The 19,330-nt window shown below is 60.1% G+C and overlaps 3 protein-coding genes across 3 annotated transcripts; all 3 read right to left on the bottom strand.

Moving 5' to 3' along the window:
- Positions 1–2,902: 2,902 nt before the first annotated feature.
- On the bottom strand, positions 2,903–4,452 carry DUSP23 (dual specificity phosphatase 23). Its single transcript, XM_085315578.1, has 2 exons — positions 4,043–4,452; positions 2,903–3,342 (listed from the first exon to the last, which is right to left on the bottom strand). The coding sequence occupies exons 1-2, from the start codon at positions 4,310–4,312 to the stop codon at positions 3,157–3,159; spliced, it is 456 nt and encodes a 151-aa protein (XP_085171704.1). The 5' UTR covers positions 4,313–4,452; the 3' UTR covers positions 2,903–3,156.
- A 2,544-nt stretch (positions 4,453–6,996) lies between these two features.
- Positions 6,997–10,299, bottom strand: LOC146589832 (serum amyloid P-component-like). The gene is made up of 4 exons (XM_085315579.1): positions 10,236–10,299; positions 9,412–9,502; positions 9,021–9,190; positions 6,997–8,670 (listed from the first exon to the last, which is right to left on the bottom strand). Exons 1-4 carry the CDS (start codon positions 10,297–10,299, stop codon positions 8,072–8,074), a joined length of 924 nt encoding a protein of 307 aa, XP_085171705.1. The 3' UTR covers positions 6,997–8,071.
- A 1,953-nt stretch (positions 10,300–12,252) lies between these two features.
- On the bottom strand, positions 12,253–14,627 carry LOC146589833 (serum amyloid P-component-like). The gene is made up of 2 exons (XM_085315603.1): positions 14,529–14,627; positions 12,253–13,732 (listed from the first exon to the last, which is right to left on the bottom strand). Exons 1-2 carry the CDS (start codon positions 14,590–14,592, stop codon positions 13,113–13,115), a joined length of 684 nt encoding a protein of 227 aa, XP_085171729.1. The 5' UTR covers positions 14,593–14,627; the 3' UTR covers positions 12,253–13,112.
- Positions 14,628–19,330: the final 4,703 nt, after the last annotated feature.

Raw genomic sequence — 19,330 nt, forward strand, 5'->3', positions numbered from 1 at the left:
GCGCGCCGCGGGAACCGACCAATGGCAGAGCGGGGTGGTGGTTGGGGGGGGGAAGGGGAGCCGCGAGGGCTGCTGGGAGATGTAGTTCGGGCGGGAGTGGTCGAGGGGACGTGGGGGCGGGGACACGTGTGTGGGACATGGGGGGGCGCTTGGGAGAGGGGTGCAGGTGGGGGACGCGAGTGTGAGGGGACACGGGTGTAGGGATGCGAGTGTGAGGAGACAGGCGAGGGGACACTGGTGTGGGACATGGAGGTGGGGACACGAGTGTAGGGACACGGCTGAGGGGCCACCAGCGTGGGACATGGGTGAGGGGCCACTAGTGTGGGACACAGGTGAGGGGACACTAGTGTGGGACACAGGTGAGGGGCACATATGGAGAACACGGGGGCATGGGTGAGGGATACGAGCGCGAGGGGACATGAGTGTGAGGAGATGGGAGAGGGGACACTGGTGTGAGGAGATGGGAGAGGGGACACAGCTGAGGGGACACCAGTGTGGGATGCGGGTGAGGGGCACAGATGGAGAACGCAGCAACGTAGGTGCAGGACATGGCTGAGGGGACGTGGGACATGCATGCTGGACTCGGGTGAGGGACGCGGGCGAGGGACGGGAACGCATGACATGGGTGAGGGACGCAGGAGAGGGCACGGGGGTGAAGGACACGAGCGTGGGACACAGGTTTGTGACAAACCTGCGGCCACTCTGATGTGCGACATGGGTGTGGGACACACGGGCATGGGACACACGTGGGCCGGGAGCAGCCGTCGCCACGTGGCGCCCACCCCGGGGCTGAGCCGTGCCGTCGTCCCGGGGCTCCCAGCCCCCCCACCCCGGCCATCGTCTCGCTAATCCCCCTCCTAAACGCATCCCCTGGGAGGSGACGGCCACCGCTGCCGTGTCCCCAGCCCACCCGCGGCTGAGCCGCGGCTGGGCCGCCCGCCAAGCTGGGGGGGTTGTGGGGGGGGCTCTGCGGCTCCTCCGGGGCTCCTGGTGCAGAGGGACGACGCGGGAGAGGATGTCCGCCGCCGGCGCGGCGCGGTGGCGCCCGGCCTCGAGGCCCAACGCCCTGAGCGGCGGCCCCGGCGCCAGGCCCCGGCCGAGGCACGGCGCAGCCGAGAGGTGCCGGGTGCTGGGAAGCGGCTGCGTCGGCGCGTCCCCGCGTGCCGGCCGTCCTTTCACCGGGGTTTGGAGGGGTCGGCGATGCCCCCCTCCATCGGCCCGGCCCGGCCCTCTGAGCCTGGGTGACTATTAAGGACAGAGCTAAAGTAAGAGGAGTTAAGAGTGAATAATACTGCGGTTAAGCTGCTTTCCGGCATCTCATGGGCCCATGTGAGTCCGGCTCCCTCGGGCTTAGGCGCTGCCGATGGACGGTGCCTGGCCCGGCCCTGCCCTGTCCCTGGCTCCCCCGGGGCCGGGAGCCCCCCCGGGGCCGGGAGCCCCCCCAGGGCCGCTCGCGCCCCGGCCTGCGGGGCAGGCGCACGCCAGTGGCCTCGGAGCCCGCGCCGCAGTCACGTCCCCACCCCCCCCGCCAAATAAAAGGGCGTTGGGACCCTGCGTGCACCCCGAAAACAGTGGGTTCCCCTCCGGCTCCAGCGCCCTCCGTCCGGAGCCGCTGCCCTGCGCGCCGTGCCTGTGGGAYGGGCACCCCGCCGGCGCGCCGGGCRCCCAGCCCCGAGCGCGGAGTGCCGCAGGGCCTCCCGGGACACGCAGCCACCCGACGCCCTCGCTCCCGCAGCCGCCCCAGCGGCTCCCGGCCCCATGCGCGCGAGGATGCTCCGATGGAGGAGATGGGACAGCTCCCAGACACTGCAGCCACCCCGGGGCACCCCGGGGCCTGGTTTTGAGGAGGGCATGGTCATTTTGTCGGTGGTACCTTGGCGCTTTTTTTTCTGAGGGGAAAACAAAACATTTTGGGRATTTTTCCGACCAACAGTTTGGAAGCCGCCGGAGCTGCCCGGCATGAGGCGGCAGCTCTGCCAGCTCAGGGCGGCTGGGGTGGCAGACGCCGTGCTCGCGCTGGGTGCTTCCGGCCATGTGCTGTGCGCCCGGGAATGGGGACGGTGACACTTGTTGCACTTAGGATTTAAATGCCACCAAGGTTAGGAGCAGCTGAGAAGAGATTTTCAGGATTGGACTTTTGGACAGAGATGCCTAAATTCCAGCTAAGCTTCCTTTTAAGCATCAAAGTCCCTCGGATCCGACATCTCGGCAACGGGTCGGCCCTTGCGTGCTCTCTGACGTAGCTGCTGTCTTCGGCACCTAAACGGAGCCCGACGTCAACGCTTTGGCGCGCGACCAGCCTTGGTTTCCACTGCCCAAAGCAGAGCCGCTTCTGAGTCCTGTAGGGATCGAGCTGSGAAAAAGCCCAACGGTTGGCACCTATAGGAGCTGCGCACACCCCAGCATGCAGCTGCGGACCAAGGTGAGAGGTATGAGTGAAGGCTGCTGCTCTCCAAGACCTACGGGTGCCTCTTGGCCAACACTGCTTGGGTGCACCTTGAGGCAGCCCCGTAGTCCTGGCAAGCCCCTGGGACTTGGGTGACTTTTGGGTGCTAAGCAGTGATGCTTGGAGGCAAAGGGCTGCTGCCTTGCCCATCCCCAGGGATAATGCAGGAGGCAAGSACCACCTTGGAGCTGGTCCCAAATGCTGCAGGAGATGCTCCCAGCTGGCTGGGACGGTGGCCGAGAAGAGCGGCGCTACCTGGTGAAGCAGCAATCAGCCCGCTTGGGCTCTCCCATTGCCAGTGGGTGCACGGTCCCCTGGGCTGGGGAATCTGGGGGCCTCTCCGGGCTTTTCCTTTGGAGCCATCATTGCCGATGCTCTGCGTGGCTGGTGGACCGAGGTGGCACGGAGCTGGTGGGAGCTGTGAGCGCATAGTAGCTGTTTCCTCAAGCACAGACCTGAGCACAGGAGAGTCCTTTAATGATGGACAGAACAGACACCAGCTCCTCCAACCTGGAAACAGCATCCCCTACGTTTTCCGGCCCGACAGAGCGACCATCTCCACTCATTTCCATCACGACCATCTCCACCCAGCACAGGCTCCGTCCATGCCAGCCCCGCAGCAGGACAGATCCCACCGACAGCGTCCCTCTGGCTGGCTATGTCCAGCGTGAAGCGGCCCGGTGGTGGGAGACGCGTCGATGGGGCCAGACCTACTTAGTGCGCTGGTAGAACTGGATCACGGCTTTCTCCTGCTCGTACGTCTCAATAGCGCCGGGCCGGAGCCGCCGGATCTCTTGGATGGCCTCGATACCACTCATCTTCCGGGTCTTCACGAGGTAGCAGGCCAGCATGGTGCCCGTGCGGCCGTTTCCCAGCAAGCAGTGCACCGCCACGGCCTGGCGAAGGGTGCTGTCAGCCGGCGTGGGCTCGGCGCCCAGCGGGAGCACCTCGCGGCCTCACCTGCGCTCCTCCGCCTTGGCGTTAGCCCACAGTGTCCCCTGCCCTTGGTGCTAACCTCTGGAGTCACCCCTTTGGTRTTACCTCCCCTGGGTGCTACCCCCCAGAATCACCTCCTTCTTGGTGCTCCCCCTTTGGCGTCACCCCATTGCTGTTACCCCGCCAATGGAGCTGTTCTTATCAGCGTTACCCCCCATTGGCGTTATTCCCGTTGGTGTTACCCCCCGTTGGCGTTATTCCCGTTGATGCTACCCCTCCTTGGGAGTTATTCCTGTTGATGTTCCTCCCGTTGGCATTACCCTTCCTTGGTGTTATTCCTCTTGGTGTCCCCCTCATTGGCATTACTCCTCCTTGGCGTTATTCCCGTTGGTGTTACCCCACCTTGACATTACTCCTGTTGATGCTACCCCCCCTTGGTGTTATTCCCGTTGGTGTTACCCCACCTTGGCGTTACTCCCGTTGATGCTATGCCTCCTTGGCGTTATTCCCATTGGTGTTACCCCATCTTGGTGTTATTCCCGTTGGTGTTACCCCTCCTTGGTGTTATTCCCGTTGGCGTCCTCCCACGTTGGCATGCCCCCCTGCACCCCCCCATCAGCGTTACCCTCCCCGCCTTGCCGTTGCCCCCCTTGGCCTTACCTCCCCCTTGCCGTTGGCCTCCTCCACAAGGCGCAGGAAGCTCTGGATCTGCTCATGCGTCGGGGGGCTGAAGTCGGGCACGCGCAGCCGGTGGAGCTGCAGCTCGGGGCAGGAGCCGTGGTGCGGGGGCGCCCGCTCCGTCAAGGACACCAGGTGCCGCACGCCCTGGCCCAGCAGGAACTGGTAGTGGCCCGGTTCCCGCGGCATGGCCAACCCGGCCAGGCGCCCTCGTGCCACCCACGAGAAGTTGGGGGGCTGGGCGGTGCCCATGGGTGGGCCTAGCTACGAGGCCGCACCGTGGCGGCCCCGGGGGTGTGAAATGCAGGCTTGATCCCAGGCCGAGACTGCCGTTCCTCCCCCCGGGACTCCCTCACCCCACCCCCGGACCGTGGGGGACCCCAAAGTGGGGCTGCCCCGACGGCCCCCCCCCAGCCGAACCGAACCGGTGCCGCGGCAGGATCGCCCTCGCCGCAGCCCCCTCCACCCGCGAGCTGCCACCTCGGGTCCCCAGCGGCGCCTGCCCCGGTTCTGGCCCCGGTTCTGGCCCCGGTGCCGGCGCCGCTGCCGCAGGCCCCGGCGCGGCCGGGCGCTGCCGGGGAGCGTCTGCAAAGAGCGGCCGGGCGGCGGCGGCGCGCAGGGAGCGTCTGCCAGGGCCGGCGGCGGCGGCGCTGCGGCGCTGCGGCCCCCCCCCACCGGGCACCGGGGACTGCACCGGGACCGAGTCCTCCCCACCGGGACCCGGAATTGCACCGGGGCTGAGCACCGCCCCCCTCCCGGGCACCGGACACCGGGACTGCGCCGGGGCTGAGCCCCACCCCGGGCACCCGGACCTGGGGATTGCACCGGCGCTGAACGCCCCGGGCACCGGGGATTGCACTCGGGCTGAGCCCCCGCCCCCTCCCCCCCACTCCGGGCACTGGGATCCGGGGACTGCGCCGGTGCTGAGCCCCAACCCGGCCACCGGGACCCAGAGATTGCACCGGGGCTGAGCCCCCCCCCCGGCACTTGGAGACTGTGCGGTGACTGAGCCCCCCCCCCCCTGCCACTGGGACCTGGGGACTGCGCCGGTGCTGAGCCCCCAACCTAGGCTCTGGGATCGCGTTGGAGCTGAGGCCCCCCCCGGGGCACCGGGACCTGGGGACTGGACTGGACTGAGGCTGAGCCCCCCCAGGACCCAGGGACTGTGCGGGGGCTGAGCCCCCACCCTGGGCACTGGGACACAGGGATTGCACTGGGGCTGATTCCCCCCCCCTCCACACACACCCCGGGCACCGGGATCTGGGGACTACGCTGGGGACTGAGCCCCCTGGGCACCGCGGCATAAACTGCCCCCCCCCCCCCGAGCACTGGGGTCAGGACGTGGGGCTGCACGAGCACTAAACCCTATCTTTGCACCAGCACCTGATGCTTGGCCCCTCCGTGCCCGTGGGTGCCCGGCTGCACCCCTTCATGCCCGGGGTCCCTCTGGCTGCACCCAGCCGCCTGCCTGGGCCAAAGTCCAGGGCGAAGGGGTCCAGGCCGTGAACTGGGCGCAGGGGCAAGTCCTCAAGACGTGGGAGGGGACGGTGTTCCCTCGCCACGCTCGACCCCGGCACCCCTTCCTTCTCCGCTGCCGACCRCGACTGGTTTTCCGACGAGCCGTTTCCCAAGGGAAAACCGAGCTCCGTTTAATTATCTGATGGTCGAATTTGTCCCAGGCGCTGCACGATCCCAGGACGGGGTATGTGGTGGTGGTGGTGGTGGGGGGACAGCAGGTTTTCTAGACTCTCCTTGCCCCGGGCAGCACCCGCAAAGCTGGGATGCTGCAGGGACAGAGCCCGCCTGGCACCCGGGGACTTTGGCCYGCACGTGACGGATGATGGCGGTGGCCTCGCGTCCCCGAGCCAGGGCACGGGCTCGAGCGGGCTGGCGCGGCCGCTGCCGGGCTGAGCTGGCACGTTCCCGGCGCGGGACGATGACACTGGAAGGCAGGAATTCTCCCGCGCGCCCCGGCTGGCGGGAAGGAGGCCCCGGCRTTCCCCGGGGACAGGTTTGCAGCGTCATTTTATAGCACCGAGAGGCTGCTGGGCTGGCTGGCCTGTAATAAAATGACCGTTTTCGCAGCGTGTGACCTGAATGATGCTTTTTGTTAGCAATGACTGCGATTAAATCATCATCTCTTTTCTTCTCCAGATGAAGAAAATTTCATTCCAGAAGAGTAACAAGATACTTTTTTTTTTTTTTTTTTTTTTTTTTTCTGATGGCTACTAAAGTGGGTATTAAAGCTGCTCGAGGCTTTGCTATGAGGAAGAAAATGGTATTTAAATGGTATTTAAAGAACACACAGGTGGTGGCAGGGGGAGGTTTATGGGCTCTGGCAGGGACTGAAGCGGGCAAGGAGCTGGGTGCACCTGCACGGAGCTGGGTGATGGGTGCCCTTGGCACAGCCTGGGCGTTGGACGGGTTTTCCGACCGCCGAAGCTCCCGGATGTGGCWGTTGTGCGCATGGTGAGGGTTATTTAAAAAAAAGGCAAAAAGGAAGAGGGAGAAATATCACGGGGGAAGCCCAGGGCCAGGGCACACAGGGGCCAGAGCAGGCTGGCGCTGCTCYAGGGTGCCCAACCTGCTGCTCCCTGCCCACCTGAGCTTGGAGCAGGCGATGAGAAAGTGCTGCTGGGCTGGAGATGCTTGTCCTCCCCACCGTGTATGAGACGAGTGGGGTGAATGCCATGCTGCCCGGATATGTGTGACCATGGAGGCAGCAAGCAGGTCCCCCACCACCCTGGAGCCCTTTGGTTCCTGTTGCAGGTGCGTGCTGAAGCGTCAGCCCTTGTCTCATCCAGATGTGGATGAGGCCTCTGTGGGGCCAGGTGTAAAGCTGGAATGGCTGCTGCAGGGCTTCGCTGGTCCTGGAGATCCCACATGGACCTCAGCTGGCCCTACAGCTTCTTCTGTTGACCAGGCCAATGTGACTTCTTGGGGCAGAGCCCCACAGGGTATGAGGTGTGTGTGGGTGGACAGCAGCTGTTATTTGGGAACCCACCTGTGTGTTAGGGGGCTTGCTGGATGAGAGAGCCCATGCCCAAGAAAGGAGCTGCCAGGGGCTACATGAGTTRGATGGAGCTGGTGATTGCCCCTGGATGTAAGGAGGATGCCAATGGGGGCTCCTTCAATGGTAGCCAGATGTTGGGTGGGGGACAACGTGGAACATGATAGAGGTTGTGCTCCATGTGTGACACCTTTGGTAGGGATGAGTGGTTTGGGAAGCCCCAATCTGGCCCTGCTTGACCCTCTGATGGGCAGATTTTGCCATGGCCTCCCAGAAACCTCGTGTGTGTCCCAGTTTGCCACCATCCACTCCCAGGTGGTAATGTCAGATCAGCTGTTTCTCCTGCCTGCTGTGCCGGGAGAGGTGCTGTAGTTAGCCCGAGAAGGGCTGACTTTGGAGTATGAAGATTGCCATGGGGTGGTGGAGAGGTTGGCAGCTCTGGCACCCACTGTGCTGATCACYCTGGGAAGGACAGAGGAGCAATAGGAGGAAGCAGTGGGGATTTACCCTGGCTGAGCGCCCTTGGCTCTGCTGGAGTGGCTCCAAGCACGAACACGGGAATGATTTGGTTTGACTTACGCCATCCAGGTGCCCGTGATTTATTTGCTCATGCACAGGTCAAATCTTGTGTGTGCTGTGCAGGGACAGAGGGTCCCAGTTACAGACACTGTAACCCAGCCCTGGGCAGAGGTGACACCCTGGGTTTCTCCCTGATGTTCTGGTTAAGCAGAAGATCTCCTTGCTCACAGATTTCCAGGTGCCACACTGAGCTTCGACAGGATAAATTTTGGCCAGCAAAGACCACTGATGCTTTCCAAACCCAYTTCTTTGTTGATTTGACACCATGTGGCTGAGGGGGGCTTACGAACTGTGGATGGGGAAGGGGGGACATCAGCATGGTTGCATGGCAATCACAGCTTCCCTAAAGGTTGCCAGACCCTATCAGCAAGAGCGTAGAAGTGACAAACAGCCCTGTGCCCTCTGTACGGCTCCGGGCTGTGTCAGGGCTTYAGATACACCTCTCCCTTGATCTCGTAGGGCAAGTTTCTCCAGCCAAAGATGGGGGCTTGAATGGGCGAGTTGTACATGGCCGATTTCACCTCTCTGCCTGAGAGTCCCAAATCCCACATGTACACRTCTGAGATCTCCCCTACAAAGGACTGCCCGGTTTCAAACCCACCCCCGTAGGAGTCCTGATCCTGCCCCAGCACGATCACCGCTTCGTGGCTCACAATATAGCCTTTCTGCATCCCCTTGCGGGGCCAGGGCTTCCCATTGAACCAAAAGCTCACGATGCCCGTGGTGGACTCCCAACTAGCRCAGATGTGCTCGCTTCCCATTGGGGACCCCATGGGGACGTGGAAGGACACARACTTGCCCCCCACATACAGCCAATACTCCCCAGGCCTAGATTTGATGAGGAGAATGTCGTTGTCCTGGGCCTTGGTGGCATAGGAGAAGAGGCTGTAGGGCCGAGTGAGGTCTGTGTAGGACCTCAGGCACACGGTGAAGTTCTGCAGCGGTTGGTCCGGTCTTGCCTTAACCAGCACATAGGAGCCCTTGGTCTCTTGAGGAAACACAAACACTTTGTTGACGAGATCTGGAAGAAATGGGAAGAGAGTGGCTGCTCCTGCCATGGCAAAGGCATCTGGCTGTCTCCTAGCTCCTCCGAACTGGGGCACGCCACCTGGGATAATTTTCCAGGGGGAAGCAGGAATGCAGTCAAAGCAACGCGCTGTCAAGGAGGCCGTCACCAGACCTGGGGCTGGGTGTGACTGCGAGGTACCTTCCCCACAGAGTTTTCTGAGTGGGTCACTGGGGCGGCAGTGACAAAGGCCACCACATGTGGTGGTGATGCAGGCCACACGGTGCTGAGGCCAAGCTGGGGAAAGGAGAGGAAGAGCCTCATCTGCCAGCTGCCCCCATGACTGGGGATCACMCTGTCCCTACCGTTCATCCACAGGTTGTAGGCGGCCACGACGCTGCCTTCGGAGCCAGTGGCAGTGCAAATGTAGGTGCCGCAGTGGGTCTTGTTGAAGGAAGGGATGAGGAGGATGTTGTCTGGGCCTTTCTGCAGGGGCACCTGGCTTCCTTGCTTCTCCCACAGGAACTGCAGGGGACTGAGCCAGGCAGGGGGTTACCAGGGGTGAGGGCACCCGGGGGTGGCCATGTCATGGGGTGTGGGAYGTGCAGCCAGCATGGCACTCCTGCGAGCCCTCCAGACCCCAACCTTGCCCCTTCCCCTCCCGCTGCCCATGGGGATGCTGGAGCCTGCTTGCCTTGTGCTGGGCCTTCTGCCAGCACGGTGCTGAAGGGACAGGAGGGGTGGAGAGAGCCTTACCCAGGGTCCCCRGAGACCTCACAGGACAACATCAGCTGATGGTACTCGGTAGGCGCTGGCGGGTGAGCCTGGATTGTGGCAGTCACTTTTTCTGCAGCACCGGGAGGGAAGGTCTAGGTTGGGTATGGGGGGGGGTCTCCCTGGGCTGCTGCCCATTGCCCCCACCCGTAGATCCCAACTGCACCACGGTTTGCTCGGTGCCRCTGCCTGTGCTTGCTGGGCCCCGATGAGCAGGGCTGCAGCAGCCAGCACGGTTTCCCTGCCGCAGATCCTGCTGCGCCCCAATGTCACCCCGCACAGTGCCCAGCGTGGTGTCCACACTCTGCCCCGATGTGCCCTTGCTGCAGTGCACTGTGTGCCCCACTGGGCTCTCACTGCACTGCCACCGCATCTCTTCCTTACATCCCCCATGCACCCACTGCACCCAGCGCACCCCTCACTGCTGCGCTTGTGCTCCACCGGCTGCCACTGCACCACCACTGCACTCATTGCACACTACCAGTGCACTCAAGGTGCCCATTGCATCCTTCACTGCACTCACTGCACCCCTCACTGCAGCGCTCAGTGTGCTCCACTGCTCCGTGCTGCACCTTCCCCTTGCACCTCCAACTGCATCCGCTCTGCTTCCCAATGCACAGTGTCCCCCAATGCAGCTGTGCGCTGCGCTGCTCCCCACTGCTCTGCCACTGCGTGTCCCCTTGCACCCTCCTGCATCACTGCACCCATTGCATCCCTCACTGAACCCATTGCTTCCTCCTGCACCCCCCACAGACTTTCCCCACCTTCCCCTCTGAGTTCCCCTAGCGCAGCCCTTCCAGCCCTACCTTGTGCGGCAGAAGGGCCAAAGAGTCCTGTGAGAGCAAGCAGCCAAAGCCACAACTTCCCCATGGTGTTCGGCTGCGGCGACGTGCCCCGCTGCTCCTGAGCACCTGCAGCTCCGTGGGTGAGGGTGAAATGAAGAGCCCCTGTGCTGCGCGCTTCCCAGGCTGAGCTGCGTTATGGGCAGCGAGGGCGTGCCAGGATGACAGCATTGCTATGCAACGGTGTGACGTTCRTTGGCAACCTTCGCATCCGAGTGCACGGGGTGACTGACTGCCATGTGAAGGCCACAGGGCTTTTGGGAAATTTGGAGATGGTCCAAGACCAGGCCATTTGCTTGATAGTCTTCCAGACCCAGCAGGCCGGCAGGGAGCCCAGGGACAGCAAGGCCACGTGTTGGAGGGAGGGCGGAGGATGTGGATGAGCTTGAGGACAAGCAGTGGGGTCCTCTGGAAAGGCTGCGCACTGACATGGCAGGGCTTGGCAGGCCTTGGACATCTCCTATTTGGCCAAGGAATGGTTGCAAAACTTTCCAGTTGGAATGCGCTGGCACACTGAACCCACGGGCACCAAGCCCCGGTGCGCTGACCATGGGAAACTCCGTGCTCACAATAATTCAGCTAATTTCTCAAAATGACAGGATGAAGAGAGGATGGAGAGCAGCATCTTGGCATTTCCTGGTTGGAAGGAGCAAGGTTGCTATGCCACCAGGTGGTATAACCCCTCAAGACCCTGTCATTTCATGGATGCCTGAAGACAGTGTGGTGGGACAGCAAGGGAGATCCCGTGTTCAAGCAAACCGATGCCCAGCATCAGGAGYGCTGACAGAATAGACTCATATCTGGGACACGGGGATGGTTTGCGCAACTCTGGCTAAGGGCTTGGGGACAGAGAAGGGCACCAGCTAAGGAAAACTRAGCAGTGAAAGCAGCTKGAGGGACATCCCAGGGRCATCTGTCCTGGTGTCCTCTCCTGRGAATACTCAGGAACCTCAAGAAACAGGACAGGGCTACAGGGCCCCAGAGRAGAGTGTCATCCAGGACACAGAGATGACTGGTGAAAAGAGAGACATGCAGGACCGGTTGGCCAGCCCTGCTCAGCCCTGATGCTGGTTCCTACCAGAACCCCAGAGCAGGGGTATTTCATCTGCAAGGGGATCCACAGGGAAGTGAATTTTCTCATGTTTTCCTCAGGGAAGAGAGGARTTTGGACAAGCTGCTTTGGAAATGCATTTCCCAGGGATGCCTGGCACTTTGTGTGGACGGCTGTCAGTGCAAAGACATCCCAACCACGTGGCAGAGAGTCCCCTGGGCCATTGTCTGACAGTAAAGAAAAAAATGCCTTCTGGTTATTTTGAACCTGGCTCCTATGAGCTCAGTTATGGTCCCCTGTTCTGGGGTGRGAGGAGAGGGAATGGTGGACCTTGCTTTTTGGAGCTCTCTATGACATTCCCCTTGGGTGTCTCCCAGCCTGAAGTGTCTCAGCTCACTCTGCATCTACCCCCTGCCCCATCCCAAGCTTTACTCTCCTCTTCTGAGTGCTTCTAGCTTTCTCATCTCCTCTCTGAGATGAGGGCACAGGAACAGGGCCAGGTACCACAGCCTGGGGGCACCAAGGACTTGTGCAGTGGCAGGACCAGTGGCTGGGCTCAGCTATTCCTAATATCGCCCAACATTTCATGTGTGTTTAGGCAGCTCCTGAGTGCTGAGTCCAAGTTTGCATAGCCTGTCTATCCTCTCCAGAGCTGTGCTCCTGACCGACTGCCATCAGCTTGGAGACCTCCACTTATCCACTAATTCTAACCTCCATTACAGCTCCCCCCCAGGACACACCCCAGGCTTAAAAGCCTGCATTTTCCCAGATCCTCTAGGAGCTATTTAAAGCTTTTTCTTCATATCTGCCCCCCCCCCCCAGCATCCAGGCACTGTGGATGTTGTAAGCAAGAGGCTACACGCTGCAGTTTGGCTGTTCCATGTTCAGGTTGCCTTATAGCTCCCGGGAGATACAATCTGGTCCTGGTGATTTATTCATGCTCATCTGCTTGGTTTAGCCCATCCCCTCTTGTACAGATCCCCCAGTTTTAGCTCAGGCTGAGCACCCTCTGCCTTGGGCAGGATTCAGGGTGGGAATCTCTTCAGCCTTGTCCCTGGCTGACATCCACACAAATCATTCATTCAGCAGCTCTGCAGCTGTCTTTTCTTCTCTCGCTGCTCCTTTCACCCTGATCACAGTCTCCCTGGCGGCGTTCTTGTTCCTTGTGTGTTTGAAGAAGGGTTTAATGTCAGTTTTGATTTCCTTTGCTGAAGCGGAGCAGAAAAATGACTCTTTGCAGGGCTGCGGTGTTCATTTGGACACGGGGAAGCCATCCTAGGGCCCACGGGGCATTCTGAGGAGCYGGAGTCAGAGCCAGCTCGGGGCTGGTTTTGAGAAAGGAAGACATCTCTCTAAGGCTCTGGGGAAGAGGTGACAGGTGGGTGACAGGTGCTGGGGCTCGGTGAATCCAGGTCGGTGGAGGCAGCTGAGGTCATGCCTTGCTGAGCGATGGAGAAACCTACCAGGCTGTGAAATGTCTCATGCTCTCTTGGCCTGAGACGGTGTGCTTCCAACCCTCCCCAGCTCTGTCTGAGCCTTGATGCATAGGATCCTGCCGAGCTGGGTGCTCTTGGCCCCCTTCTCACCAGGAGCTATTACTCTCTGGGATGTTGCGCAGCCTTTCTCTTCCCCATGCCGACATGTGCGAGGATGCCCCGCTGAGGCATGTGGATGGCATGTTCACCTGGAGGTATGGGTGGCCTGTGCATGCAAAGTGGGTGATGGGACAGATCAGACAGTGAGGGGATGTTGGGGGGTGAGGCCATTGGAGCCCTGGATCTGGCCTGTTCTTACAGCACCAGGGCCTCCCGCAGCCTGGGTTTCACCACCACGTCACCCTTCATTTCATAGCTCAAGCTCTTCCAGGCCACGATGGCGGGYGGCAGGCGCAGGGACTGGTAGGCAGCTCTCATCTTGTCTGGTGAAAGCCCCACATCCCACAGGTACACGTCTGCCAGCTCGCCTGTGAATGAGTTGTATGGGTCAAAACCACCCCCGTAGGCATCCTGCTCCTGCCCCAGCAGGATCATAGCCTCGACGCTCACCGTATAGCCCTTCTGCAGCCCCTTGCGGGGCCAGGGCTTCCCATTGAACCAAAACTCGGTGAGGCCGGTGGCCGACTCCCAGCTGGCACAGACGTGCTCCCAGTCCCAGCGGCCCTCGGGGACACGGAAGGTGACGAACTTGCCCCCCACATACAGCCGATACTCGCCGGGCTTGGGCTTGAAGAGGAGGATTTCATTGTCCTGGGCCTTGGTGGCATAGGAGAAGAGGCTGTAGGGCCGGGTGAGGTCTGTGTAGGACCTCAGGCACACRGTGAAGTTCTGCAGTGGCTGCTCTGCCTGCGCCCTCAGGAGCACATAGGCATCACTAGGGTCCTTCCGGAAGACAAACACCTTTCGGTACAGGTCTAGGAGATGAGAGATGGGACATTGCGGGAGCTGGGGCCCTGCWGGCACTCAGCCAGAGGGTCATGCAGCCCCCTTTCACCCTCTCTCAGCTTTCCTGCACTCTCCCATTTCCCCTGGGTGACTCTGGATCCCCAGTGCCCACTCTGCTGACCCCAGTCTTGTTCCTGTTTTGCTCCCCGGGGGCACACATCCCTCAGCCCCACTAACTGCTCCTTATCGGGCCCTTGCATAAACTGTGGGCTCCAACAACTTCTGCCAGGTACCACCAGGACCCGGCCAAGAGGAATTCTGTGTGGGGCAGGGCATGGTTCTGTGTGGGCATGCCTTCAGGTGTAGTAAGCGTTATGGGGTTCACCACAATACTGTCTCACCCTGGATGTGCAGTCTGGGCAAAGTCTGGCTTGGACAGAGCAGAACCATCATCCTGAAGTGCCATATGCCAAGCTGAGGGTACCCTGGGGCCACTRTCAGGATCTGGGTACCTCTGGGTGAGAGCGTCCTCGCTGGGCCCTGGCATCCCTCCATAGTGTCCTGTACCCCAGAGAGATGTCTTCATCTCGGAGCCTGTGACCCAGCAGCACCTCCAGCCCATGTATGGGTCCAAAGCCACCTTCTGCTAAAACCACCCTGACTGCAGACACAGTCTAGAGCAGTCACTGCAGGATGGGGCTTGGGAGTCCCTGGAAGCATCTGGCCTGGGGCAGGGAGGATGCTCCTCTGATTTCTAGCTGTGTTGTGCTCCCTGTATCTGCTACCTGCCCACATGCTGGCTCCAGTTCCCCCAAACAGCCCTACCTTCCTGGGCCATGATCCGCGAGAGGCCAGCAAGGACAGTGAGCCAGAACTGCAGCTTCCTCATGGTCTTCGGTGCAGGGAATCCTGGACGGTGGCTGAGGATAGCAGCACATTCAGTGCAGGGCTGGCGCCTGCCTGGTTTATCCGCCGGATGGGTGGGAGGGGAGATGCCTCCCTCCAATCCTGTCCCCAGCAGCCTGGCATGGCCTAGGARAGTGATTTCACGCTGTCATGCGGTTGTGCTGTGAAACTCATGAAAGACTCTTTCTCCCCCATCTGCACGAGGCTCCCCCTTGGAGCTGTGCCCTGGGTTTGTGCCCAATCACCTGGCTTGCTCTGGTAGCCAAGGACACCCTGAGAGTGATTTTTTTTTTCACCTTCTCTCACCCCATCCTTTGGCAAAACCCCTAGGAAGAGCATCCTGATTTCAGCTTGGCTAATCTGAAGTGCTCTCAGAGAAGGAAGATGAAGCTGCCCAGCAACCTCATCCACCAAGGCAGAAGCTTGGCGAGTTCCTGCCTTCTGGTTCCCAGAAACATCTGCAGGTTCTCTTGGTGCTCAGTTGCCCCAGAACTGGGCCTTGTGGGACAACTGCAGCACCAAGTAAGTAGCTTTGCTGGGAGGGATAGAGACCTCAAGGGAGGAATCATGTCTGGCCATGCCATCAAACCTCAAGGGAGGAATCATGTCTGGCCGTGCCATTTCCATCCTCCCATGGTGGATGCCACCAGGGCTGCAGCTCCGTCCTGCCCCCGCTGTGCGGGGCTGGTGGCCGAAGCCCATYTCCTCGCTGGGAATGCATAGCACGAGATCAGCTGTTCCCAGTCTGAGAGCTCAGGAAAAGACCATGGGACAGAGCCAGAAAATAAAGTTGTGGGCACCAGGTGGCAGAAGAAACCACGTCAAACTCAGTGCACCAAGCAAAGGAGGGTCCTGACACCCTCCGTGGATTCTCCTTGGAGGGCAGACAGGGCTGAACACAGCCAGGAAGCACAGTCCAGGCCCCACTGGGCAATTTGCTGCYCATAGGAGTTGCAAACTAGTTAGAAAGGGGGACAGTTTCCATCTGGGCTGCGAGGGGAATGGCCAAAGGGACACACAGCAGTCCAGAGAAATCCCCTACGACTCTTGGGACTTTCCTACCTGGAGAGATCCTGACGGGCTGCGCATGGCAACAGGGCTTTAAGGAGCCCGTGGGTTCACAGGCATTTTAGGAACCAGGGTGTATTAATGAACTGATGCTGGGCTGGATGCCGAGCAGGGTGGTCCCGAGGGGCCCTGTGGTGCAAATTAAGCCTGAGTGTGGTGAACCACTGCCAGGCTAATCCCCAGATTAAAAATGCAGAGAATCAAATCACTTTGGGCGAGATAAATGTGTTGGTGCCAAATTTAATTACAACCCTGCAGGCAGCTGGAGGGGGGACCATTCACAGCATCGCTGAGCATCACTGGTAGTGAAGCATGGCCATCTCGGGAGTGCATTGGAAGGACCAGGCGGCAGGACAGAACTGGGCTGCTCTTGGCCATGGGTTGCAATACCACTCTGGGGAAGATACGAGTGATTTCTCCATCAGGTCTATCCCTTCACTTAGCTTGGCTCAACTGGAAGCAAGGGGTGAACCTCAAAGTCTTGTGGGGCTCGTGCCAGCTGGAGCAGCTCCTCGTGTTTCTTCTGAATGGCTGAACATGGAGTGGGTGAGGGCCTGACCAAACTCTCCATGGGCTGCCATGGCCACCATTGCGCCATGGACCCGGCTGGTGGCAAGACCTTGCTGTCTTGGCCATGGGCCTGTGCCTCCATATCTCCTTCCCCTATCCAGAATCTCTCTTGGTTCTCCTTCCACACTGATTTTGCAGCCTGTGCATCTTGTGACTGCGCGCAGAGCCGTCCCTAATCGGAATGGATGAGGGCTGGTTAACCGCCTCCAATGCTGGATATAAATCACCCTGTTTCCCGCTAATAGACTGGAGAGCTTCTCTGCCATTATTAACTTTTCTCTCTAATTTGGAAGCACGAGGAGCGTATGCCTCCCATTTCCTGTCAGCTGGTCCTGCGGGAGTCCTAATTGCAGTGTGACTGGAGGTGATGGATCTTATCATAAGAACCAGCACTTGGCAGGGCATAGCTGGGCCAAACATCCTCAGGAAACACTACCCCTGGCCCAATCCGCTGGGATGGTGTGGCCTGGTTCTGTGCCGGCCTCTGAGGCCTCCCTGTACCCAGGGGTGGAGGAGAGGGATCCAGGCRGCCCTGCTCCAGGGGCATGGTGATGAGCCGATGGTGCAGTTGGCTCTGAGCAGGCCATGCACCCTGTAGACAGCATGAGGACAAGGGCTTGRGTGCCTTACTACAAGGCTGCCTCCTGGTATCCATGTAGTCCTCCTGGTCTGTGCCAGAGCTCAGAAGGTGCACCTTTCCTGGCTAGTGCTTGGTTGCTTCTCTGTTGGGTTTACGGCTCCTTCCTCGCCAGTCTGCAACACCCTTGCTGCTGTTTTAAATTCTTCAGTGGGCCTGGTCCTCCCTTTCCAGGGAGAGAAACAACCCCCAGTAGCAGCGAGGATGGACTTTTTGGGGGGCGATCCAAGTTTAGGTTGTGTGTGTTAGAGAGGCAGAGGTGAGGTGAACATGTCTGTTGGTGTCCCACGGGGATCATAAAATTTTGGACTCTCTCCTCTTGGGCCTTCACTTTGCAATGGTCCCATCTGTACGTGGGACATGCGCACTGCACTGCCAGCATCCTCTCTATGGAGTCGTCTGCCTGGGATGGCATGGACCCATTTCTCTCGCCTGCAGATGAGCGGGCACCCATGGGAGCGTGTTTGCAACCCACCCCTGCRGCTCCTTGCCAAAGACCCTCAAACGGCATGTCCCGGCAGCACAGCCAGCCTGAAGAGTGGCGCCGGCTGGGCCTGTGCATCSCTCTGCTCTGGGAGGAGGTGTCTGGAGAAAAGTCCCTGATGCTGGTTTGGTGGGAGCATTTTGGAGCCATTTGCTATTTCGTGGGTGACAGAGCAGTTGACAAATTATTGAAAGCAGAGCTGTGCTTGCAGCCGGTCCGAGCCCGCGTGTTCCTTGTACTTCTCAGTACCTGTCATTAAATGCAGGCTGAGCCCAGGAGRACAGGGCCTGACAAACATATATATTGTATATAATCCCTGCCGGCTGATCTCTGACATGACGTTTATCTCTGCTCGTCAGGAGAGAGTGAATAATCCCCCTTCACTTCACTCACGGAGATAAACGCCGGTGTGGGGATCAGCAGCTGCGGCTGCCCTTTCCGCCTGCCGAGGGCTCCCGGCGACCTGGCTAAGCCGGTGGAGGTGGCACGTCGGGGAAGCCCACGCCGGCCCTGGGACTGCAGGGCTCTGGCCTGACCCTGGGCCAGCTCGGCCGTTTTGCCAGCCCCACCAGCTCTCCCCTGCCCTGAGACTCATGAAGATACCGCCAAACTGGGGAAACTGAGGCACGGTTCACCCCACAGCCTTGCAGCCCTGCGTCTGCTTCATAGCCTAAAGGCTTCATGGCTTCAAGGCTGCACTGCCTTCTCCTATCAAGAACCAAGACTTTGCCTCGGGCTTGGGGTGCAGCACCAGCACAGGAGCACTGACTGGTTGATTTTTTGGAGGGCAAAGAGGGGCAGGCAGGGCTCAGCACAGGGCAAGGACAAGCCCCATGGAAATGGGGAACATGAGCAACGKGGCTCTGAGCATCCTGAAGATGCCTGCTGGAGAGCTGGGGCTGCCAGAGTGGAACYGGGAGCCAGCAAAGCCTCAGAGATCCTCATGCACAAACGAGATCTCCAGCACTGAGGTCTCCCCCCTCCAAGATTTTTGGGAGGATGGATAAGCTTTGGCAGCCCTTGGAGCACCCCCCAGGATGTCTCTGCTGAGCACATCCACGTGTCCAGCCCCAAATGGCCAGGCTGACAATGCTGAGAGCCCAGGGGAAGGGAGGAGACATCCACGGGGACCTGGCAGATGCCAAGCCTGGTGACCGTGACGGGCTCTGATGGCCAGGCTAATTCTCGTGGCACTGCTGACGTGGATGGGATGGGAGAGCAGTCAGCTCCAAGCTGCCTCATGACTGCCAAAGGCCTAAAATTGGCCCCATACTTCTGGCTTCATTAACTGCAGCCAGCAGCAAACAGCTAAAGAGGAAGTCATACTTCTGGGTGGATTTCACACAACTTCCCCAGTTACGGCTCTAATTCGGATGAAATCAGCAGATCGGTGAGGTCAAGCAGTAAATCTCCACAGCTCTGCAGCCAACCCAGCATGACAAGAGGTCCCTCTGTCCCAGGATGGGACTGATGGGAACCCACATCCCCGTGTTCTTGGGACCGGTGACCTGCTCATTGATAAAAAACAGAGGAGGCAAGTTGAGGCAGTATCTCACCTGGCCTGTGTTGGTGGATGACTATAACCCGCCCCTGCTCTTTGCAGTGTGGATCAGACTGGTTCTCCTTCCCAGCCCAGCTCACCTGAGAGCCATCTGGCTTCAGGGATACATCTGCGGAAAGAGGATCTGCCTTGGGGACGGATGAGAAAAACAGGGATCAAACTTCCTCCTGGTGATAAGAGACCCTCTGCCCGTGGAGATATGAGTGCTAGAAGCGAGGACAAAGCACCACATTTTATAGCCACGCAAGTGCTTAAATCAGAGCAAATTCCAGCGGTGCCGAGCTGTCGTACTTGTGATTGCATTACCAGAGCAGAGGCTTCTTTCTCAGCACAGGGAGGATTTGTGCTGTCTCTTCGCAGAGCTGCAAGGCTGCAGCCATGATTTCTGCTGTCTGCTCAGG

This window comes from Rhea americana, unplaced genomic scaffold, assembly GCF_003343005.1.
Source record: "Rhea americana isolate MKP2758 unplaced genomic scaffold, rheAme1 scaffold_430, whole genome shotgun sequence".
Classification (NCBI taxonomy): Eukaryota; Metazoa; Chordata; class Aves; order Rheiformes; family Rheidae; genus Rhea; species Rhea americana.